The sequence below is a fragment of the Bombus fervidus genome, chromosome 5 (assembly GCF_041682495.2).
Source record: "Bombus fervidus isolate BK054 chromosome 5, iyBomFerv1, whole genome shotgun sequence".
Classification (NCBI taxonomy): Eukaryota; Metazoa; Arthropoda; class Insecta; order Hymenoptera; family Apidae; genus Bombus; species Bombus fervidus.
Window position 1 is genome coordinate 12,216,838 of NC_091521.1, and position 22,915 is coordinate 12,239,752.

General features: G+C 35.5%; 1 protein-coding gene across 1 annotated transcript in view; it reads left to right on the forward strand.

Annotated features, from left to right (window-relative positions):
- The window catches only part of LOC139987265 (multiple PDZ domain protein), a 165,995-nt gene extending 143,339 nt beyond the window's left edge, over positions 1 to 22,656 (forward strand). Inside the window, exons 23-38 of the mRNA XM_072003293.1 lie at positions 9,327 to 9,464; positions 12,615 to 12,712; positions 13,060 to 13,261; positions 13,343 to 13,433; positions 13,639 to 13,835; positions 14,776 to 14,870; positions 15,212 to 15,278; positions 15,742 to 15,792; positions 15,875 to 15,976; positions 16,152 to 16,223; positions 16,573 to 16,693; positions 16,764 to 16,918; positions 17,202 to 17,357; positions 17,497 to 17,631; positions 18,089 to 18,262; positions 18,650 to 22,656. Coding sequence (XP_071859394.1) covers positions 9,327 to 9,464; positions 12,615 to 12,712; positions 13,060 to 13,261; positions 13,343 to 13,433; positions 13,639 to 13,835; positions 14,776 to 14,870; positions 15,212 to 15,278; positions 15,742 to 15,792; positions 15,875 to 15,976; positions 16,152 to 16,223; positions 16,573 to 16,693; positions 16,764 to 16,918; positions 17,202 to 17,357; positions 17,497 to 17,631; positions 18,089 to 18,259 — 1,851 coding nt within the window. The 3' untranslated portion in view covers positions 18,260 to 18,262; positions 18,650 to 22,656. The remainder of the gene's footprint in view (positions 1 to 9,326; positions 9,465 to 12,614; positions 12,713 to 13,059; positions 13,262 to 13,342; positions 13,434 to 13,638; positions 13,836 to 14,775; positions 14,871 to 15,211; positions 15,279 to 15,741; positions 15,793 to 15,874; positions 15,977 to 16,151; positions 16,224 to 16,572; positions 16,694 to 16,763; positions 16,919 to 17,201; positions 17,358 to 17,496; positions 17,632 to 18,088; positions 18,263 to 18,649) is intronic.
- Positions 22,657 to 22,915: the final 259 nt, after the last annotated feature.

The window sequence follows — 22,915 nt, forward strand, 5'->3', positions numbered from 1 at the left end:
TCATTTTCTCTTTTATTATGAATTAATCAATGTTCGATACGGTACTCGTGGAATATCGACACGTACACTTCATTTTTGTAAATTTTTTAATATTCTCTACTTGCTTGTTCCTCGTTATTTTTACAGGTTTTCCGATAAAATCACCTTTAAAATGGCTATTGTATTTTATAATATATTTTAGATTATATTCAAAAAGAATGTTCTTCGTTTTAGATGAACCGATTTTTCAAAAACAGACAGAACCAATCGTTTAATTCTAACATTTTATTGGTTATCGCCTCGTTTATCGACAGATTTTCTGTGCGCCGCTGCTTTTTAACGCATCTTTTATTTCATTGTTTCCGCCATAGCACGCTTGTTACGTGTTTTAAACGCGAAAGTAGCTCGTTTGCTTGTCACGTTTCGAGTGCCATTGAAGTTCGATGGCGCTTGCGAGCGAGAAAACTCGTAGAAGAATAAATTGCATCCACGATGTTATTGCACGCTCGTTGTAAATTTGGTCAACGCCTTCAGGTAGCCGACACGTGTATGCAAATGTAGGAATTGTGGCCGCGTGCTCGATTTAAAACGGAACTTTGTTCTCGGCGTTTAATGACTTTCTCCGTTTCTCATTTGCAGAAACGTATGAGACGCAGACAGAATTGAATGTCGCTTGCAACGAGAAAATACGCGAAATTAGCTTTTTCAATAATTCCTCGTCACGCATAAATTTACGTGTATTCGAATCTCGACTATTTAAGTACGAATCTTGGAATTTGAGTATTTTTAGGTTTGAACATCGCGCACGAATAATTTTAATTATTTAATTTCCAACTCGAATAATTGACATTTGAATGTCGACTTTGAGTATTTGAATTCGCATCTTTGAATTTATTAATATTAAAGCTTTTGCATCTAAAGCTTTACGTTCAGACATACAGATTTAAATATTTAGATGCGAAACTGTTGATTCCAATATTTGAATTTCAATATTTTGAATTGAATTTAAATACCTGAATACGAGAAATAAAATCTGCGGTGTGTTCGATGTGTCGATATCGTAGACAGAAGTCTGATGAAGCAACATTTCTGAAACACGCATACTAGAACTCTATACATATTTGCAATGAAATTTCGTGTTTGAAATCAGATTGTTTATAAAATTTCCGCTCGCTCTCTCGATGCTAGTTAGAAATTCCAAATTTTTCACGCGTTGAAATTGCGAAATTTGCTTTAACAATATTTCAAACAAAATTGTAGCTAGGTACAACGAGTTGCAATCAATTTTGCGCCATGTTTTCGCTTGTAATCTGCCGGATTGCTTCGACACACAGGTCGAAATATGTATATATGTGAAATGAACAATTCGCTGTTAATTCCTGTTGTTTCGAAAAGAGAGGAAAACAATTGGAACAAACATCGCACGATATGTAGGAAAAATATGTACGACGACAATTTTCGATGATCTTTCCCCGATGACTTCTTAAATGACAATATATTTTTATTTGAAATATTATTATTTGCACATGGGAAAAATTGTTTTTTAAACTGCCACGTTTGGTTTATGATGAGCAATATAACGACACAAAGTGTAGTGACAATACAAAGTCATTAAATGAGAATTGTTGTAGTTCCCACAAAACGGGCTAATGGCAATTTACAGAATGCACGTTGCAAATTGCATGTATTGATTGCACATAAAATAAATGTCAGCCGAAATTAAAATTCAAACGGACAATTATCAACGAATTGAAAAAGGATTTAAATTAAAAAAAAATTAGGTTTTTTTATACGCTCTTCTTTAATAGCAATACATCATTAAGATAATTTATAACATTTTAAGAATTGTTTTTATAGATATAAATTTAAAACAGATATTTTTAACGACAAATATATTTTTAGAAAATCATGGAATATATTTAAAAAAAGGAGTAAAATGATTCGTCAATGACATGGATAATAAAAGAAGAAAACACAGCGATCAAACGAATATTTTCAAACTCTGTGACTTATGAAAATGAGATCGCTGTTGTCTCTGACATTTCATCTACGCGATTTATTTCGACCTGCGGGTTTGATGGGCGATCACAGGCACCATAGAATTTTTCATCGAGCTAATCAAACTGTAAATGACATACAAAAGAGAAAAAGAAATCACCAATCCTTCAAACAACTCGATTAACTCCGATCGTTTGATTGTTTGTTTATACGTTTCTTTTCTCTCTGAAGTATTCGCATCGTCCACTCTTTTGTTATAGCTAAATTGAACAAACGGGGAACATTACAAAGTTTGAAAAATTTTTATATTTTAGAAATAAAATATTTCCAAAATTTCTGTAAATTTTGTTAGTACTATACATCGAAGCAATCGAAATACCGTAAATAAGTTAAAAAATAAAAAATAAATATCTGTGTCGATAGAATAGCAGAGGTATAATAATCTAATTTATGTAATCATAACAAATACTAATACCTAAATAATTAAAGTCGATTAAAAGAGTTAGACGTGAAAAAAGAAATACTTTCTGTTACGATATTGGAGAGATAAGAGTTAAAATTATAATAATTATCGAAAATAAACATTTCATTAACTCGATTATTATTTTGTTCTGTCACTTTGGAATCATGCTAAATAGTAAACCTCGATAGTGATATTTCCATCGAATGGCAACCCCAGAAGGCAGACATTTCGAAATGTCAGATAAACTAGAACATATCGTCCTTGAATCTCTGTCTCTCGTCCCTTCATTCCTTCTGCAGTAATCTATTATCCTCTGACGACCTTGGAACCTTGGAAGCCTAATTCAAATCGATTCAACGATCGGTATACAGAATTGTCTAACGACTAAATATTATTTGGAAAATAAATTTCGTTGGAAATAAAATCAAATTTGATTATGGTCTTCTTTGTGGATGTAATTAGCAATTTTGATGAATTACAAAGATACGAAATAATTAAAATAAATATGAAAAATCGTGAAACATTAAAAGTGTAGAACATTTGAATTACGAATTATATAAGCCGCGAAATCTTTTGATTAAACTAAAATTACTTATTGAAATTTCTAATTTCCAATTATTTAATTACTGGAATATTTATTTCCAAATATTTTAAATTATTTGAAATTTATTTCTAAAAATGGAAGTTGTTTGCAGAATGTTAAAACCACGGGATATTCAAATCACAAAATTAACCGGCTATTCGAGGTATAAAATATTGAAAATATGGGACATTTAATTTGAGCAGTATTTAAATTAGAGAATATTTAAATTACAAAACTATAGAATATTCCAGATATAAAATATTTAAACGATTGAAAGTTTAAACTGTGCAATATCTAAATTACAAAATGTCTAAGTTGTACGAAAATACAGAATACTTTAAATGCGTAACTTCGATATCACTGAATATTTGAGTGATGGAGTACTATAATTACAGGATACTCGAGTCATAGATTATTTCAATTACAAAGTAGTCTAATCTCTCTCACAGAAGACTTCAATTATAAAATATATTTCAATAATGCTACATGTTTCCACTATCCAACTTGGAATAAAATATATTTGAAAAATTTGTTTATTTCATAGCCTGTTTAGAAAAATATCACAGATTGCCCCAGAATGTTAAATTACAAAATTGCGAATGTTCTAAAATACTTCGATAAATCAAACGATCAAGTGCCAACGAAATGCAACTCGCGAAACAATAAAACTCGGAAACCCAAATTCCCATACTTCGCAAACAATTTTCCATTTCACTCTTCCAAAGAACATTCCCCACATCTGTATACCTACACACATCGTCGTCATATGTTTCAACTTCGATCCACTTGGTTCACAGAAATTCACTTCGAGCCTGTATGAAATTAAAGCGACTAAACGACATTCAACCGATCAGGCTAGAGATAGAGAAACACGGAACAGCCAGATACGGCGAAAGAGCTAGATGGATAGAGGGTGCATCGGAGATAAAAAAAAAAAAAAAAGAAAAAAATCGAAAGAGGAATAGAGTAGTGTAGGCAGAGCCATTATAGAGAATCCCTTGTAGATGTACGGTGCATCGAGGTCGAACTTTCCAATAAACCATCTGACGAGGGAGTGACAGGGGGGTGAAATGGTGCGAAAGGCGGGAACAGAACGAGAATCATGCAAATCAGAGCGAACGGTGTCGAAGATAGGCTGGTACCAGGAACAGAGGATCGAAGGAAACGCTTTTGTTTTGACAAGTTTGCACGGAGAATGTTCTCGCTCGAAAGATTGCGTGCAAATTGCACGAATCTGTCTGTTCTTCTATTTCCCTGTGTGAGGTAATGAGCAGAAAATCTGGTTAGGGATAACGATCGAACGTTCGAGCAATTTTTGCTTTCGATTTCTTTTATTAGGGCATTTGGAGTTTGAAAGATTTGCTTTTGATTATTTCTATTCGAAATTTTGTTTGTGCGAATTGACAGAGATGCGGGGAGCTCGTGCATGCAGCTCTGTTGTTTTATCTTCCTTTGTGAGGAAACCAGCGGAAAATCTGGTTAAAAATGAGAATCGAACATTCGAAGATTTTTTTAGTTTAGTTCGCGTCGTATCTTTATAACGAGAATTTCTCTCCTTTCAAAATCGTAGATTTTATTATCGAATATTGTTAAATATGCAACCTCACGAAATTCTCAGTAACAGTACTTAACACTTCCCTTGGAAATTCGAAACACCTTGCCACGCGCATTTCCGGGCCACGAAAACTCCAAAAGAAACAAAGTTTCCACTTCCAAAAGAAAAAAACCCGGAAGCCCTCTCTCGAGAAACGCAGCCGACGTTTCTGTAACTTCAACGTTTAAGTTGGAAAAGCTCGCCGAAGCTCTGCAAACAGCAGAAACAACAAAATAAAAGGAGAGAAAAACAAAACGAATGGCAGAAAGCGTGGATCCCTTCACGCTTTTCACATTCCAAGCGGATCCTTTAACAAACATGAATCCTGACACGGCATAAAACAATTCAGGAAGGGCAAAACTAACGCGAAACAACCCCAGGGACTAATAAAGAGGGGGAACACGCGAAACAAAGGTTAGAAAGAGAAGGCAGATAGTGTACACGGTGGGAGGGGTGATTGGCAATGAGTCAGGGACGATCCGTGTGAGAAAGTGTGGATTACGTGGTTGCAACGAACCGTCCATCATCGACACACCATGGACCATTGGCACCCCTTCCAGCTACGGCAGTAACCCCCCTCTGATCACGTCGAACCATCTCTCTCTCGGTAGCGATATATCGACGACCCGGCAGTTTCATGCACGAAACCGGCTGGTAGACGTTGCCTCCGACGGAACAGCGTCGCGATGCACCGCCTCTTCGGACGCAAACGCGTCTCGTTCGGTGTACGTTCCAACGAATACACGCACATGTGACGCCTGCTATTCGTTGTTGAGGATAGTAGTCCCTTTGAGGATAGATTTCACGGATCAGAGTTGGACCGCGTCGAACGTAATTTGGCAACGGTGATATGGTTCCTGGTTTTGCTTCTTTTTGTCCGTCGAACCTGTTTCGTTTGGGATTTCTTGTATTTGTGACTGTTGGGATACGGTTGGTGATACGGTCTTCGGTCTTGGTTCTTTTTTGTTCACTTTCCTTTGAATATTTTTATATTTACGACGTTTGAGGTCGGTGACATAATCCTTGGATCTCGTTCTTTCTTCCTTTTCTTTCTTCGTTCGAGATTTTTCTATGTTTGTGATTTTTTGGTTCGATGGTGTAATCCTCGGATTTTACTGCTTTTCTCCTTCTCCTTTTCTCGTTTGAGATTGTTTTATATTTTTGTGACTTTTGGTATCGGTGACACGGTTCCTGGTTTTGATTCTTTTTTTTTTTTCTTCTTTTCTTTTTGTATGTTTCTCCAGCTTGGAATTTGTAATCCGTGAGTTTTGATATTTTGATATTTTGATTATTTCTTACATCGGGGCATTTTATATTAGTGATTTTTAAGATTGCCAATATGCTTCTTCCTTTCGTTTATTTTCCCTTTTTCTCTTCCTTCGGAAATTTCTGCGTCTGTGTGAGTATTCATTTCCTATTGCATAGTTGTATATAGATACATAATGGTGTGTTTACGAGTATTTGAATATTTTGGGGGAATTATAAGAGTCTTTAAAAATTATTATTTCATTTGCTAAAAGTGTGGAGTTGTTAAAGTTACTTTAACTTGTAATTTCGAGTGAGAACAGTTTAGAAGAACGTGCACTGTAATTATTAGAAAAATATATTCCTGCAGTCGTTGCAGTAAATATAAATGTGTTGGCTTCATACGGTGTATTCTAAGTCGGTTTAACAGTACTTGTTATTTCCAATAAAAATTAAATACCAGTTTTATTGTTGGTTTTTGATGATTAATTTAAATTTTGGATAATTATTGCTCTTTAAAAACGCAGGATTTTCTCTGAGACTTTTAAGTCAAGACACATATGGAAAAATTATTTTCTTCCATGGATTTTATGTTTCTTTTTTACTTGTTACATTTATTTTTTTTATTTAACAATGACGGTGATTAATTCAAAGAATTATAAAATTCTGATATTTTTTCAGGATACATTTGTTTTAAATCTAGCGTAGGTGAAAGTCGATTGTTTTATCTACCTGATCGTTCGTAAACTCAGGTTGTCCCATCAAACAAGAGCTTCGAAATGTAAATGCTATCGATCAGTTCCTTTAAAAATAGAACATGATCACCAAACATATTTCCCAATCACGACAAAAGTGCGTCCAATAACGATCTTAATTCATCAAATCACCCATATTACCGTCAATAACGAACTAGAGAATACATTATTAATTTTATATAATATTATCATGATAATAATGCAAAGTAATCGATTCAATTACAATATTTCTCTGAAGTGAAAAAAAAAATATTTTTTTTTTTGCATGCAGTTATTTCTCCGGTTTCAGACAGGAAGACGAAAAGATTAAAAAATTGTTGAAAATAAATAACTTGGGATAAACAATTTTAAATAATTCCCACAAACCCATAGGTGAACTATTCACAAAATATTGCTTTGTAAATCATCCAACCTTTTTTAATGTAACATTAAACGTAATATAAAAAATCCACGATTAACCGTAGATGAAACCTCCATTGGTATCATTGGATTATAGGGTGGCATACAAGACTTTGAATTAAATTTTATACATGATGTTACAATAGTTCCTATCCTGGTTTTTACATAACAAATATCATTATAACAGTACTTTTAATACAATAAAAATTAAATAATATTTGACTGCAACTCTAATTTAAACTACTGTCATCACCTACGGTTCGATGATATCAATTAAGGATTAAGTCTATTACTTACGTCTCTATTCGCATAAGTAGATCATCCAAGGCGTATTACATACTGTGTAAACCGTTGAATCCACTCAACGTAACAAAGAACGTAACACACACTAGAATCCACAAACGAATGGAAACCTCGAACATTTATAATACATTTGGCACATTTTGAAAACAATCGATTTTGAAATTTCACTGTTCCATAAATGTAGAACACTTTACGCGCTTCTTGCGTTCGATTTTACATGGCTTTCTAACGAACTACCTGCAACCTGCGCGTCAACTATCGACGACGACTGTAGAAGCATTGATCTTACACATCGTTAAATCAACTTTGACGAAAATGTGCCGCGGACACTTACTCGATGTTTCCATTGAATTGTCAACGTAACGACAGTGTAATATACGTATTGATTTACAACGAAACAAACGAACTCACAAACCCATATGTAGATCAGTCGGTTAATTGTTATTTCGCGGATCCTTGAGCCCAGTCAGTGGAATGTGCTGCAAGTCTCGTGCGAGGCCAAAATCTAATAACACGCATTAATCACATTCCGAGGTAGCGGTGTAACGTATGGGGCTCGCTGTTATCGATGATCGCGATTGAACACGCTTGTACATCTTTAAATCACTGCGTTTCTCCTCTGGCAACAATTCAAGAAACCGTCTCGCCGAATATTTCACCGGTTGCCACGAGTAATTTAGTCCGGAAGCATCGTACTGCGCCAACCGAAATAGCACCTGGCAACTTCCATCCTTCCTCTCTTTTACTGCTTCTTCTTCTTCTTCTTCTTCTTCTTCTTCTACACTTCCTGTTCCTCTTTTTCTTCTTCCATTTTTATTTCTTACGTTATTTATCCTTTCACATTTTCTCGTTCTTTATTTCCTTGTATCTTTTACTATTTTATCATTCTTTTGTTTATTTTTCTTCTTTCATCATTTCTGTTCCCCCTCCTCTAGTTTCTCTTCTGTTTCCGCCGGTCTGTTTTCCTTCGCCTCTTATTTTCCTCTTTCACTTCATTTTATTCCATTTCTTATCCTTTTTCCCTGTTTCTTCTTCTTACATCAATTGTTCCTTCTCTATTCCTATTTCTTTTTGTTCTTTATATTGTTCTACTTTTCTTCCCTTCTTTTTCCGCCGCTGTTGCTGCTATTCTTTTCTCTCCCCCTTTTCTGCTTCAATTGCTCCGCTTCCCTTCCCTTTATTTCTCTTCTTCCGTTTATTCCGCTTCCTTTCCTTCTGTTTCTATTCGTCCCTTTTCTTCCACCCCCTCTTATTCTTCCTCCTCCTATTGTTGTCCTTTCTCTTCAAAGATCTGAGGCTTTTATACGGCTTGGTGTCACAGGATTATTCAAATCGAGGCTTTCAAGCGTAAACCTCATCCTTTTCGTATGCATTCCTTTCTGCCTTTAGCTTTGCGACTACAGTAGAACTCTATGTATCTGACTCCAGGACTTTGGGAACAAACGGTGCATACGATAGAACTCCGCTAATTCCCGCCACTAGCATAACCGACGTAATCGTGTTTCCCTGACGTTAACAAAATTTTCAAAAGCTTCAACAACGCGTGTAACAAGCCGATAAAAATTTACCATGCCAAGTGTTCGAGCACTTTTACCTCCTCTCACAGCGCTGTAATAACCAGCAGAAGCTCATTCAATCAGATACCAATCAAATCTATTTCTTCTCTATTTCTTCAGAAGAAGGGGAATTCTTTTCGATAAATGGAGTTCCATCGCGGTTTCGTTGAAAGAATCGGTTTTGTCGAGACACACCGAGACAATGTGTATGAATAATGGCGAATTAACAGAATCATGAATCAAAAGCCTCGATTTTCTTTTTTCTCTACCTCTTCTCGTAACTCCGCATCTTTCTTTCCTTCCTCTTCAATTTGTACTATCAATCCGTGTCATCGCGTATCAGCGAGTCCTGCCACGTCTGAACGTCGTTGCACTGTTACAAATAACGTTTCTTTATCTACTTCTTCCTGATATTTCATGCTTTGGTTTTTCTCTTCTGTGAAATTTGTAGAACAACGAGCACGACGAAGAAGCAGAGGGAAGGAAGCAGAACGCGAGGAGTCGACTGCCCGGAACACCCACGGCATCCTTTCGTCAAAAGGCTTCGCCAGTCTCGCCAGTCAGGTCCAGCACGCCGGAAGTGACACAGGTGGGTCGTTTTCATTCAGTCTCGTTTTGTGCACGCGCGCCAATTGACACGGTCACACGCTTTACTATTTCTGACGTCTCGCAACCTGAACTAGATTCTTGTTTGTTCGATCGAGAAATTCGGATTTCTCTGTCGTTAGATGTAATCAGTCAAGCAACAAAATAGGATATACAGTAACAGAAAGAAGCGAGAGGAAAATACGAAGCGGCTATGTTTCCAGCATCGAACAATCGAAAGATTAGTATTTTTTGGCCTTGAATGAAATTATAAACAAAGGAGTAATATTTCGTAGGTTTATTGTTAAGAAGCAAACAAATTTAAATTGCTCGTCTTATAGAAAATTAAAAAAAAAGAAAAGAAATTATACAAAAATTTGCAGCAGTGCACCGAATTGCTGTTTGTATAGTAACGTTAATGCATGTTGAAGAGAATGTTTTAAGAGTTTGTTTCAAGTCAATAGCAATTTTATACTGAAATATATTTCGTTACGTTTAATATATTTCGTCCACGTACATCGTTTTAATTTTTTTATTTCTGGTAGTTGAGACGATATAGCATTCTCCGATATTATTTAGTTTTCAAAGGAAAATTGATCTCCTTAGAATATCAGCGGGGCAATGAAAGAGATTTGTGGTAATTCCGCCCATTCAGTTGAATCCAATATCTGAAACTGTTTGGAATTTTCAAGTGTCCTTTGTTGTTGGGTAGGCAATTAATCTATTCGAGAGGATATTCAACCAAAGAGACCCATTCTCAAACCAATTCGATCTAATTAGATCGACCCTAATAATTAGCTAATGGATCTTCCGATCGTGACAATCGTCACGTATTAACCCTTCCACGACCGCATAGCTAACCACCACTATATTGCCATTTCAGTGGAAAGCACGTCGCAAGTGTACAATCGTGTCTGCTTAGAATTTAAATTCCTACTTGCATAAGGTATTTACCTTATAGTATTGTGCAACTTATTCGTTTCTTATTCAAATTACTTTGAACCACATTCAGTTTAACCAAAGTATAACAGATAAGGGAACATCGTTGTTATACATGTGTAACAAATGATTTGTAGCTATTTAGTCAACGAACCTACTGCCTCGTAGATTAAAATGCAAAGAGAAATGACGACTACAAATATCATTTTTCAAAATTCATCTCGCAGTTTGCGATCGTTTATGCTATTTTCTTGCGGCAAATAAATTTTGTGGAAATAAGTCGGTTTTTTTTCAAATACTGGATAATTAAGTAACGAAGCAATGAAATTGAGAAATCTATGAACAGCGAAGTTGTTGAGTTTGTTTTCCGAGAATCGCATACATCGACTGTGAAATTATATAATTAGAAGAAATTTACATAAATTTTCAAATATAAAAATAGTTTGTATATGATAGCAGCTTGAGGAGAATTCTAGACGGCGAAGTATCCTAAGTTTGTGGAGGCTTGTTTCTAGAAGTAAATGACGTTTATAGAGGAAGCCAAGTTTCAGTATTTCTACTGAAGATCAGATACAGAAAGTTACTATAATGGCTATTTGTATGAACAAATTTATTGTAAATAGTTTATTGGAAGCCGACTATTTATACACAGAAAAGAGTCTGTACAATATCACTACAATGGTTCTTTCAACGCAGAAGTAAATCTGCACAACATCAGCGTAGCAGTTGTTCGTAAACAGAATGCCATCAGAGCGGTTAGGTGGTCGATTTATGAAAATCGATAATTCTAAGATTATAAATCCTAAATTGAGACTTAGAGTAATTCAAAAATCTATTTCGACTCTTACCAGAATTAATTATTTTCAATCGCATAAAAAGCATTCCAATAAAATCAAAATATCTTTCATCTTATCAATCTTTTGCAAATAACGTAACTGCGAATTAAGTATACCACAGAGTTTATTGTAATAACTATTTGAATACTTCTCTCAATCACTGCGTAGAAGCAAATTCACCAAGAAAACGCTATAGTAACCTTTCGCATATGTGAAACACTTTTAGCTATACAGTGTTTGCGATTGTGAGCTGCTTGTAGCTGGCAAATGAAGTTGGTCAAAAAGTTTATTATGAAAACTACTCGAATACATCTCCGACTCGCTATACCTAAATAGAAACAAATTTCTAAAACAAAAAAAAAAAAAAAAAGAAGACACATCGTAGTGCCATTTTACATGGAAACATGTTTGCGACTATAGATTGCAGTTTCCATCAAAAGCGAAATGGTTAATGAAAACACGGAGAAAAAGGCTAGTTGATTGTGATCGAGACACAGGGAATAAAAAAGCGCGGGAACAAGGGGCCACGTTCGATCCTGTCCAATGTAAATTAATTCGGTCAACGGAATCGATTGTGTTATAACTTGGGGCGACGAGGGAGCGCGTGAAAACGGGAGGATCCCGTCGTCAGTCTATTTCGCGATGCGTCCCGTTCGAAATGTTACGATAGAGAGCGCGCGCGCGCGCGCCTACCCGAGCTACCAATTTTAGACAATCTCTCTCTCTCCATCGTTCTCGCACGTTGTTTGATCGTTTCTTGGAATTAATATAACCGCCCGTTACGTATTCTCGTTCGTGATTCGATTGATCGGTGTTTGTAATTGACCGAACTGTAATTGATAGTGAATTCAAAGCTTGTTCTATAATAGTTCCTGGTACACGGGTTGTTTGCAGCGTGGTGAGTTCCAAACGATCGGCAGACGCGTTTTCTCCGAGGTTTATTAAGCGTGCATTGTGGTTTGTTTGAAGAACGTTGATCGAGACCCTGAAAATTATTCGTGAATATTCGAAAGCTCCGCCCTGCCGGCGATTATGGTTTTCGAAATTTTTCCGCGGTTTTAGGCACGCGCGATAGAAAGTTATTTTCGTGCAAATGGCTCTTTATTTCGCAGAATTGCTCTGTTGTCTGAAATGAATTGCCGTTTCGCGATTTCCTGTAACGCTTCGTCATTTTTCTAAAATTTCACGATTTCAGTTTCGTTGGATCTATGGAAGGAAATATCGTCTACTCTTCCGTTTCGTAGATGAAGACTTTGTACACGCTGTTTAAAATTGTAATTTCATTTTCGTTCTATTTCTGATGATAGTGGAAGGAGGTGCGAGAAGAAGGAATATTTTTGTGCGCCTCTTTGCATTTTTCTTTCTTTTTCGTTTTACAGGCAGGATTCGAAGACGGAGAGAAGCAAAGTAGCTCAAGATCAGATTTTAGGCGACAAAGTACAAGAGCTTCAGATGGCGCGGGATCCAGCTCGCGAAGGTAATTTAAGAGTTTCTTTTACGATCTTCTTCCTAACGTAGCCATTTCTTACAATTTGAAGTCGGAAATTTCACTCAAAATTTCCGATAGATCCTTTGCAAATTTTAATAATTTATTCGATATACCACATACGTATAATTACATTATACGTAAAATACTTTCGTCCAATTTCACAAGTAATTCTTTTAAACTAAAATTTCCAATAAATTTTTTAAGGATCTCGTTTTAACGTAAAATATGTATAAAGAACTATAGCAAGCCTTGTATTGATTAAAAATGTTCTTCTTCCTGCTCGATATTATTTCGATTAAAAACTAAACAAAGCAGTTGTTTAATTAAACTCTCAGATCCTCCATGAAAAAGTCTATTCGCAAGAAGGCGCCATCACCGCCTTCCAACCCAGGAATATTGCGAGAGGTGAGCGAAGAGAAAGAGGATAATGCATCGAAACCGGAAGAGCCTCCGAAACGGAAGTATTCGTCCGACGAGAGCTCCGAAGAGGACATACGTGAGCTGGAGGGTAACGTTTACACGAAAGGTGGCATGGAGGTCGGTGAACTTCAAGTATCTCGCGAATTTCTAGATATTTAAGAAGCTTCGAAAATTCAAATATTTAAATAATTGCCGTAGATTTCGAGAAAAAGTGCCGGAAACGTAAAACGTACCAAAGCAGAAATCGAAGCGGATCCAGAGACCGAAGATGAGTTCGGTTATACGAATAGTACGTAATTTATGTAAATTAACTATTTTTATATTTATACATCAGATTTTTCTTTCTCCTTTATCTTCTATCTCCCTCTTACTAAACTTTTCTTTTTTCTCTTCCTTATCGTCTCCCTTATCTTCTTTCTCGTTCTCTCTATTTTTCGTTCCTCTCCCTTTTGTCAGTATCACTGGAATCAGTAATATCGTTATTCGCGTTACAGTGAAAGTTCAGAAAAAATATCATTCACTGGGGCACAAGGTGATGCTAGTAAAGATAGAGAAAGATAGACGTGGTTTGGGTATCTCCTTGGCGGGACACAGAGATCGAAATCGGATGGCAGTGTTCGTTTGTGGCCTTAATCCAAAGGGAGCAGCTCACAAGACAGGGGAGATTTTGGTTGGCGACGAAATACTCGAGGTACGTCGTTTTACTTCTTTCTTCGTCGTATCCTCTGTCCTAAACTTCTTATCTTCGCTGTTAATACATATTTATACATTTATACTAAATACATATTTATCTAATACATATTTAATACTAAGATTCATGAAGGATTTATTAATAATTTTGGGGTTAAAATGTAATCATAAAATATTTCCATGATTATTTACAAGATATTCTAGTAAAATTAGAATAATACAATTCTAATCAATATGTCGAATATTTTTTCAAATTTTCTAAAAATTTAAGAACTAGTTCAGTTTATAAAGTAGAATAAGATCTTTTTAAAAGTTGAAGCGTAATTATAAAATATGCTCATAATTGTACAAAAGAATATTCTAACAAAATTGAAACAATAAAATTGTAGTCAACGTTTGTAATATATTTTTAATCTTCTAAAGACTTAACAAGTGGTTTAATTCATGAACGAAAATACTATCAATTTTATCGTATGATACCGTTTGTAATTTTTCAACAGCTAAATATCGATCATTCGAAAAAAACATTTTGCAAATTTTCCGAAAGAAAAAATACATCACCAGTAAGCTATGAATGAAATTTGGCAATTGGGCCGACATCAGCTGGCATCAGCTGTTAATGGTTCAACAAGTGTTGCTTTGAGGAATTTTCGACCGTCATCGTCAACGTATACAAACGGAATCACGCTGGGCAGTGATAAATCGCAGTAAGACAAGTTGATGAATTTTTAGTCGAACGTATGTGTACTTGGCAAACGTTCAAACTCGATTATCTCAGAGACGAAGCCTCGAAACCTACATTTTCCGGGTGAATCACCTTACTCGGGATCATATCGCGAATTCCATTCTGATTCATGCCACCTGGTCATTCTTATTTGATGGAATAAACATTCTTAATAATATTTTCCATTTTATTACACTTGAATTATGTTTCTACGTAGGTAAATGGCCGAATTCTGCAAGGACGATGTCACTTGAATGCGTCTGCCATGATTAAAGGAATGGCTGGCACGTATTTCAAAATCGTCGTTTTCAGGTACATACAGATTTTATATACATTTACGAAATAAAACATTTCGTTGTCTATATGTATAAGGAAAAACTAGAAAATTTTCCGTTGAGATTAATCAGGAAAATTATTCAGAAAAATTTGCAGTGCGAAAGAAGAATGTGGATTGCCATTGAAATTGTAATATTAATTCTTTCTAACGATATATGTTCTTCTCTTCTTTTTTAAGCGAAGAGAGATTTGTCTATAGTAAAAACGATCTCAGTCAAAAATTATAAATTTATAAATCGATACATGAGTCAATGAATTTATTATTTTCGGACCATGATTCGGTTATAACAAAATTAACCGAGTAATTTGATGCATAGGAGGACCACCGCGCTTGATGATCTCGCTGTTAAACCGATTGTTCAATTCCCTCCAACATTGGAAGATGTAAGTTGGATTTGAAAAATGTAGCTTTAAACGTGTTCACGAAAATTTTATTTTGTATTTTTATAATATTTTCCTCATTGTCTTGTGTTTTTAATTCAAATTTCATTTTAAATTTACGCATGCATTTATTTAAATACTGCAGAATTAGATGTAGAGTACAGGAATTTCCTTAAGAAGAAACATTATTATAGAAATATTAAATTAGAAAATTTCTCGAAAATTTTAAGGAACATCGAATTACAAAACTTTTCCTCAAACTTACAGGAATGTTAGATTCCAATATTTTTCAAGAAATTTACTCGATTATTATCTACAAACGTTTCGAGTCTATTTTGTGAAACTCAGAAAATTTACGTTAAGAAGCTAAAAAAATATGTGTTATCCGTTAAAATTTGTAAATCACAGTTTTATTTAACAAAAATTATTTCATTCAAACGATAGACGTATTATTTTCCTCTTGCAGTCCGACATGTTCAGCCAATACAAAGGAGTTCGTAACATACCAGTGAAGAAGGCAAGTTCAAGCAAATCCCAAAAATTACCATCGCACCAAAGATACCATTTTCACCAATACATTGAAATTTTCTAATATCTAGGGCCAGTACGGACTAGGTATAATGATCATCGAGGGAAAACACGCGGAAGTTGGACAAGGTATATTCATCTCAGACATTCAAGAAGGCAGTGCTGCAGAGCAGGTAATTGCATTCCTTTGTTAATTTTCAAACGATCGTTTCATGCATTGTATCACATACTGAATGAATAATAATTGTATATTCGCTATTGTAATTACAACTGAATATATTACTATGCGAATACAACTTGTCGAATTCGCACGTGTCATTCTCATGTGATACATTTCGCGTGTTGCAGGCTGGTTTGCAAGTGGGTGACATGATCCTCGCTGTCAACATGGACTGTCTGCTGGGCTCTACTTACGACGAGGTAATTATTATTTAATGCATCGTCGAATGGAGATGTATTAACACGTTTTGTATTATTCGAGTGTTCTTCACTTGAGACAAGTGTTTGCCATAGAGTTTACCATTTTGTTTATCTCGCGGTTGTTGATCGCGTTCAATCGAATAAATACGATTTCGTCACTGTTAAATTTTCAAGAATTCTATAGCAAATAACAAACGCGAGTTTGTTAATGGTAAATTAAGAAATTTGAAGAAATTCTGTGATATGCTTCGATAATTTAACAGCAAATGGTAATTAAACAATCTCGGATTGAAATCCGCGAATAAAGACGCAATTCGCATTCAAATTACACTTCTTGCATTTTTTACAGGCCACGAGTCTTTTAAAAAAAGCAGAGGGCGTTGTAACGCTTACAGTATGCAATCCTAATCAAAGCAAAGTCGCGAAAGAAGAAGAAGATAAGGCGAAGGGCATTATTCCTGAACCTGAACGTAATTATTTATGTGAAACATCGATTTAACATAAATTTAATGTAAGGCTAATTTAAGATCATGTTTATAGCGCCAAAGGAGCCGGAGAAACCACCAGAACCAGAAGCACCGCAAGATCCAAAAGATTGCAAGATTGTGGCTGGCAGAGATACGACGATAGAATTCCAGAAAGACAAGGACAAAGGCATTGGCTTCATTATAGCTGGTGGTTCCGACACGCCATTGGTAAACTTCATTTTTTTGCTTTTTTTCTTTTAAAATAAAAATTCCAATATTTCAACGAATATTTTCATGTCTTACCATTTGATTCTCAATTGGTATCATTGAATCTTACATGGCCACTACCAACCGCTATAATTTAAATTAGACTTGTATTAACCTACTTTATCCTAATTTTAATCTTTTAATCATTTAGAAGCATTTAATTCTCAAATAATTTATTTGAACTTACGAACGAAAAGAGGTTCAGAGTTTTGTGCGGAATATTATTTCTACGATTTTATTTCAGAAAGGAGTGTTCATCGTCGAAGTATTTCCAGACGGAGCAGCCCACAAGGATGGACGGCTGCAAGCTGGAGATCAGATACTCGAAATGTGTAGTCAGAGCTTCAAGGAGATGGAACATGATAACGCTCATGCTGCCGTATTGAAAGCTTCTGGAACTGTACGTCTTCTTCTTTTTCCATTGTACAGAACACGTTCTTATAAACTTGAGAATTTCCAAAGACTTCTTCTTACCTTAATCTTTAACTTTAATTTTTAACGTGTCTAATAATGAAACATTTCTACGTTTTTGAACGTAGATCATAATGGTGGTGCATCGACACGAGAAAGGTGAAGAGGAAATCGACGTTGAATTGCAGAAGAAGTCGGGCAAAGGAGCTGGTCTCTGTTTGACAGGATACAAGAGTGGAAAAGGAGCATATGTATCAGACTTGGTATGCTTCCTTATACGAAATCATTACACAATTGCGAACTATAGATCCACTGTTTGAAAATGAAGTTTTTGAGAGAAGTTAACAAAGCGAAATTAAAGATAGAGCAACTTATAAGGTACATTTATGCGTCTTCAGAATTAACAATTTGTCAACTGCAATTTTACTTTCACGATCGTACATAATTAAATCAACGAGAGAAATAAAAAGAATGCGAGTATCCTAATCCAATTTATTGTAGAATGCTGTGGATCGTCCACCTTTTTCTCTTGTTATTTATTTAAACGTGTTCGGTGGAAGCTTTATTTTTCCTCGATGGAGCTGTACTATCTATTTATAGTCGGTGAAAATATATATATATATAATATTAGATGTCCCACTTTGCTTTTTAATTACTACAGTTATTTTTGGAAAATTATAATTCAAAATTATAATTGAAGCGATTGTATTGTTCGCTTAGTTACCCGGTGGTAGCGCTTTGGAAAGCGGGAAGATTTGCAAAGGCGATCGAGTGGTGGCAGTCGGTGGCCAAGACGTCCGCGAAGCTCCAGTAGAGGACATCGCGGTTCACGTGAAAGTTTCCAACCCGGTGCAATTGAAACTGGCTAGGTTCAAGTCCGCTAAGCAATGACAGGTAAATTTTTCATAAATTGCTAATTAACAGTTTTTCGATATGAACAAATTAAGAACTGTTTATACAGAATGTCAAAATTAATACATTAAAATTATATTAAATTCCACTTAAGAAAACCACATGCCACTTTCGTATCATCTCTATGAGTCTATTTACGGGAAAAGTCATTTACATTAAATTACACGAACATTACATCTGAACATTTTTTTTTTTTTTTTTTTTTGTACAGCAAGTAGTTTTCCAGTAATTCACATTTATACGTTAAAATCGGTCACTCTGTATTACCAATTTCATTTATTTTGCAAGTAAAAATTCATATCAGGTAACAAAATCCAAAAAGTATCCCCAAAATGTTAACCAAAAAAAATGATTTAACAATGTGTCCAGGGTTCTGCAGGCGGAACTCAGAAAGCAAGAATTTGGGCGGCAATCCCCACCAGACACCATGGATTCTAGTGTGATATAACTGACTATACCAAAGTAACTATAAATACCGTTTACCGTATAAGTAATGCTAATTCTAGAAGAACAAGTGAAACCAAAGGAAACGCGATCTATAAATACAGCTACGTATGTACGTTGTAACTGTATACACGATCCGAATATTTCGGATCTTGTCTAGTTAAATGATAATCCAGGCCCGGACGCTTCGAGCGTCTTACACGCGATTTTATAGAACACGCTCTGTCTCGATTACCAAATATCGATGCGTTTGCGCGATTATTATCGACGATTCGAAAAAGAATTCCGTCTGCCACGGCTGAACATCCGGCGAGTAGTTAACACGAATATCTCGCGACACCCGTTATATACACTTATTAGAATTAACGACACAGAAGAGTATTTATGCAGTTAGAGCGATACTATATATTGTAATAGCCACGTGGACGTATATATCACGGTGAAACGTTTGGCAAGAGGGGTGGAAACTCGCGAAAAATATATAATATTCGAAATAATTTGATCGATTTTCCAAAATAAGATAAGATAATTCCATAAGATTCGTTTCTCTGGACGCTCTACTTTTTATCGATTTTATTACCGGAGAAGTAGAATGCGAAGATAATTTATGGAGAATTCATTTCGATCGATATAATCGACATAATCGTACAGCCTCGTAGACGAGGGTTCCAGGAGGAAGATCGTATTCTCGATGGAGACGGAAATTCGAGAAGAAGAGTATACAATAATATATAATATATAAATTAAGACGAATGTAAACGAAGCTGTATGAAGTAAGTTGATAGAACTGAACGAAAGTTTTGTAGATAGAAGGAATATTCTTCTTCAAGGTCCTTTATCGATGTTATTCGAATTTATAGCAATACTGCAAGAATTTGTCTTTTCGAAACAGATAGAAGGTCCAGAGAGAAACGGAGGAAAATTACATTGGAGAAAGCCAAAACTGAGAAAAATCGATCGATTTGTTTTCAGGAAGTTTCTCCCTCTTCCCAAGCAATTCCAACCGTGTCTTCATACGAACAGAGATATCTCGCTTGTACGTTTCGTATCACTTACGTTTAAGTTAGGCGACTTAGAGACTTAGGGTAGCGCACGATCGCGCACGACAGACCGTCTGAAAACCACGCGAGTTTCGAACACTTTCGGGGCTCGTAAAAGAAAAGAAAAACGCGAAAAACTAACATCTAAAAATTCATCAAAAAATACAGAATAAAGGAGAAAAACAAGTTCCAACTCCCATCGAGTGATCGCCGTTCGATCTAACAAAGAACCTTAATTTAACTCTCGCAAAAGAGAAAGAGAAATTAATAGGTTCGATGAAACGAACGCGATCGAGCTTCGTTGCATTTTTACGATGTGGCAATTTTTTCCAATAAAAAGGCGAAGGAATTTAAAAGAGACGACGATGGACTTGTTGAGAAGATAAACTGGCTTGTTGATCGCGTATAGTTCAATTTATCCTATTATCCTAGTCGTTAGCGTAGATCTTCGAAGGCGCAAGCAAAGGAAAGCTGGAAAATTTCAGCGAAGTATGTACGTCGGAGTACGGAGAAAAATGGTTCAGGGAAACGTATGACGAGACATTTGCTCGCGGTTGCCGGTTTCGCGCGAACATTTCCGCTCGAATTTCATTTCAGGCCACGAATATCGAACTTGACACGATTCGATTTCGTATCGAATTCGATATTTCAGCTTCTGGTTTGATTCGAGTGGCGTAGAATTTTACTTGCCTCGTACAGCACGCGAACTTTTAGTGTTAGTTGCGCCAAAGTGTATGTATAGATAGGGTGATTCGTTTTTGAACGATGAACGAACGAGAAGAGAAATTGAACATAATTGGACACGCTCTTAGGGAATTGGATTAGCATTGTTAGCGAAATTTTGTAAATTACAAATTATTCGATTATCCTAAATGACGTTACATTATGAAACTGTAAAAGAGTAGAATATGATCTATAGCAAGCGATCTATCGTTAAATTGTTGCGCAAGAGGGTCCAAGTGATGGAATATTAAAATTAGTAAAATAGAGAAACTAGATCTTTAATTTAATAACTTTTTAAATGAGTTCAACCGATAACGAAGATAAATTCGACGAGATTTAATTTAACGAAGTACGAAAACACCTAAGAAAGTAAATATTCAGTCCAGTTCTTCTATTTAAATTTCTTCCTTTATTTAAGAAATTTACATTTCAGATCTTTTACATACTATTTTTCTTACTATTCTGAGATTCTAAAACTTTTAAAAACTTCACTATAATTTCAAATAAAAGCGTAATTAAATACTCGTCCAAATTTTCTTCCAATAGTTTAATAAATTATCTCGATGTTCAATTGTACTGTGCGCTCGACTTTATCTTGTAAGGTGCGCGGAATCTATTTGAAACGGACCACCCTGTAGATATATAACTATCAGCGTATGCACTGTAAAAGCTAGCTGTGTTCGTTGCTTTTGATTTCGATACACTACATCGAATTGAGATATCGAGGCCACGTTCTAGTAAGGTAGTCAATGAAATAGTAAAAACTCGTGGGAACGTTGGATCGTACGCTGCGCGAATTGTTGCTCGTAAATGACGAATACCTATTTATATATGCATACATATGTACGTGAACGCGTATATTCCGACACTGTCGGTTAAGAAGTTTCACGTAAATGGATTGTAATTTATTGAACATCGCATCCGGTTTCCCAAGATTATTTTCTTCGCTTTGTTTGGCGGTGTTATGGTAATCGTTCTTCGTGACTGATACATTCTCATAATAATCTGCATATTATAGAGTTACCAAAAGCGATATTATGTGCGCTAAAATCGAGAACCGCGAAGCTTGAAGATATAGAAATTTGATAACTTCTGAATCTACAAGTCGAGAAGATTGAAAATTTCATTTCAGAATTTCACAACTCGAAAGTTTAAAAGAGGAGCGAAGATTACAAAATTTGAAAGATTTGTAAAACAAAAAGATCCTAACGTTCTAAGATTCTAAAGTCCGACATTCTGTGAATTTCAAGTTAGAAATTTGTAAATTAACGAAATGGAAAATATCAACTACTCTACGTTTCTATCGAGTTTTTGTCAATTCGTATTTCGCGACTAAATTGAAGACCCTCGAATTTCGTGTAACAATCGACGATTCTAAACTTCTGACCAACCAGTGTCGGTATACGCGCCTAGGCTCATAATCGCAATCGCTTTTCTTATCGACACGGATCGAAATCAAAGGTAATTCGCAAGGATAACCGTTGCACCAAGCATTCGTGATCGTTCGTTCTGTTGGCACGTTGCAAAACGACGTCCTGCCACGATGGCGAGGCATCGATTGTAAAAAAAAAAAAAGAAAAAGAAAAAGAAAAATAACAGAAGACAAGAACAAAAAGAGATGGCGTAACCGTTATGAAAAAAAGCGTGAACGTATCTGTTGTCGACGATCGAACGAAAGAGAGAAAGAGAGTGTGTGTGAGAGAAAGAAAGGAAGAAAGTAAAAGAGCACGAGAATGAGAGAGATTAGAGAAGCTTAATGCTAATTATAATATATTTGCAGATTAAATAGATTCGGGATACTAATTAGTATCCTGAAACGCCTTCGAAATTCGGGGAGCAATACAATCGAGCCACTTTTACAGTCAACGACTCGAATTATTAATTATTATGATTATTCTCGCCATTATTACCGTCATTATGAATGATTATCACGGTTATTATGATTACTAATATTATTACGACGAGATTATTCTAATTCCTGTTATCGCATACACCGATCATTGTAGCGCGGCACTCTTATCGATGGTCACGAGGACGAAACATAACAAAACAAACAAAAATAAAACAAAAAAAAAAAAAGAAAGGACGTAAGAAATCCGATTATTATAGAACGCGAACAAGCAGATCGAGATCTATTAAAATGCATTGATTGCAAAAGTTGCAGTATAAGCGTTGTTCGTTGATGTCGCGCTTGTGCGCGCGTTCAAATCTCCTTAATCTCCGCAGATCCACCAGAACAAGGTAAGTAAACGGACAATGATACGACATACTGTATAAAAAGATTTACCAAAGAAATCATTTAAATTTCTTATTTTCAATGAAATATCCCAATCTTTATTTTTGTAATTCATCGGAATTGCAATAATTAAAATTTTAATCTGATTGTATGTCAAATCACACTGTTTTAATACTAAATCTACCGATGGCT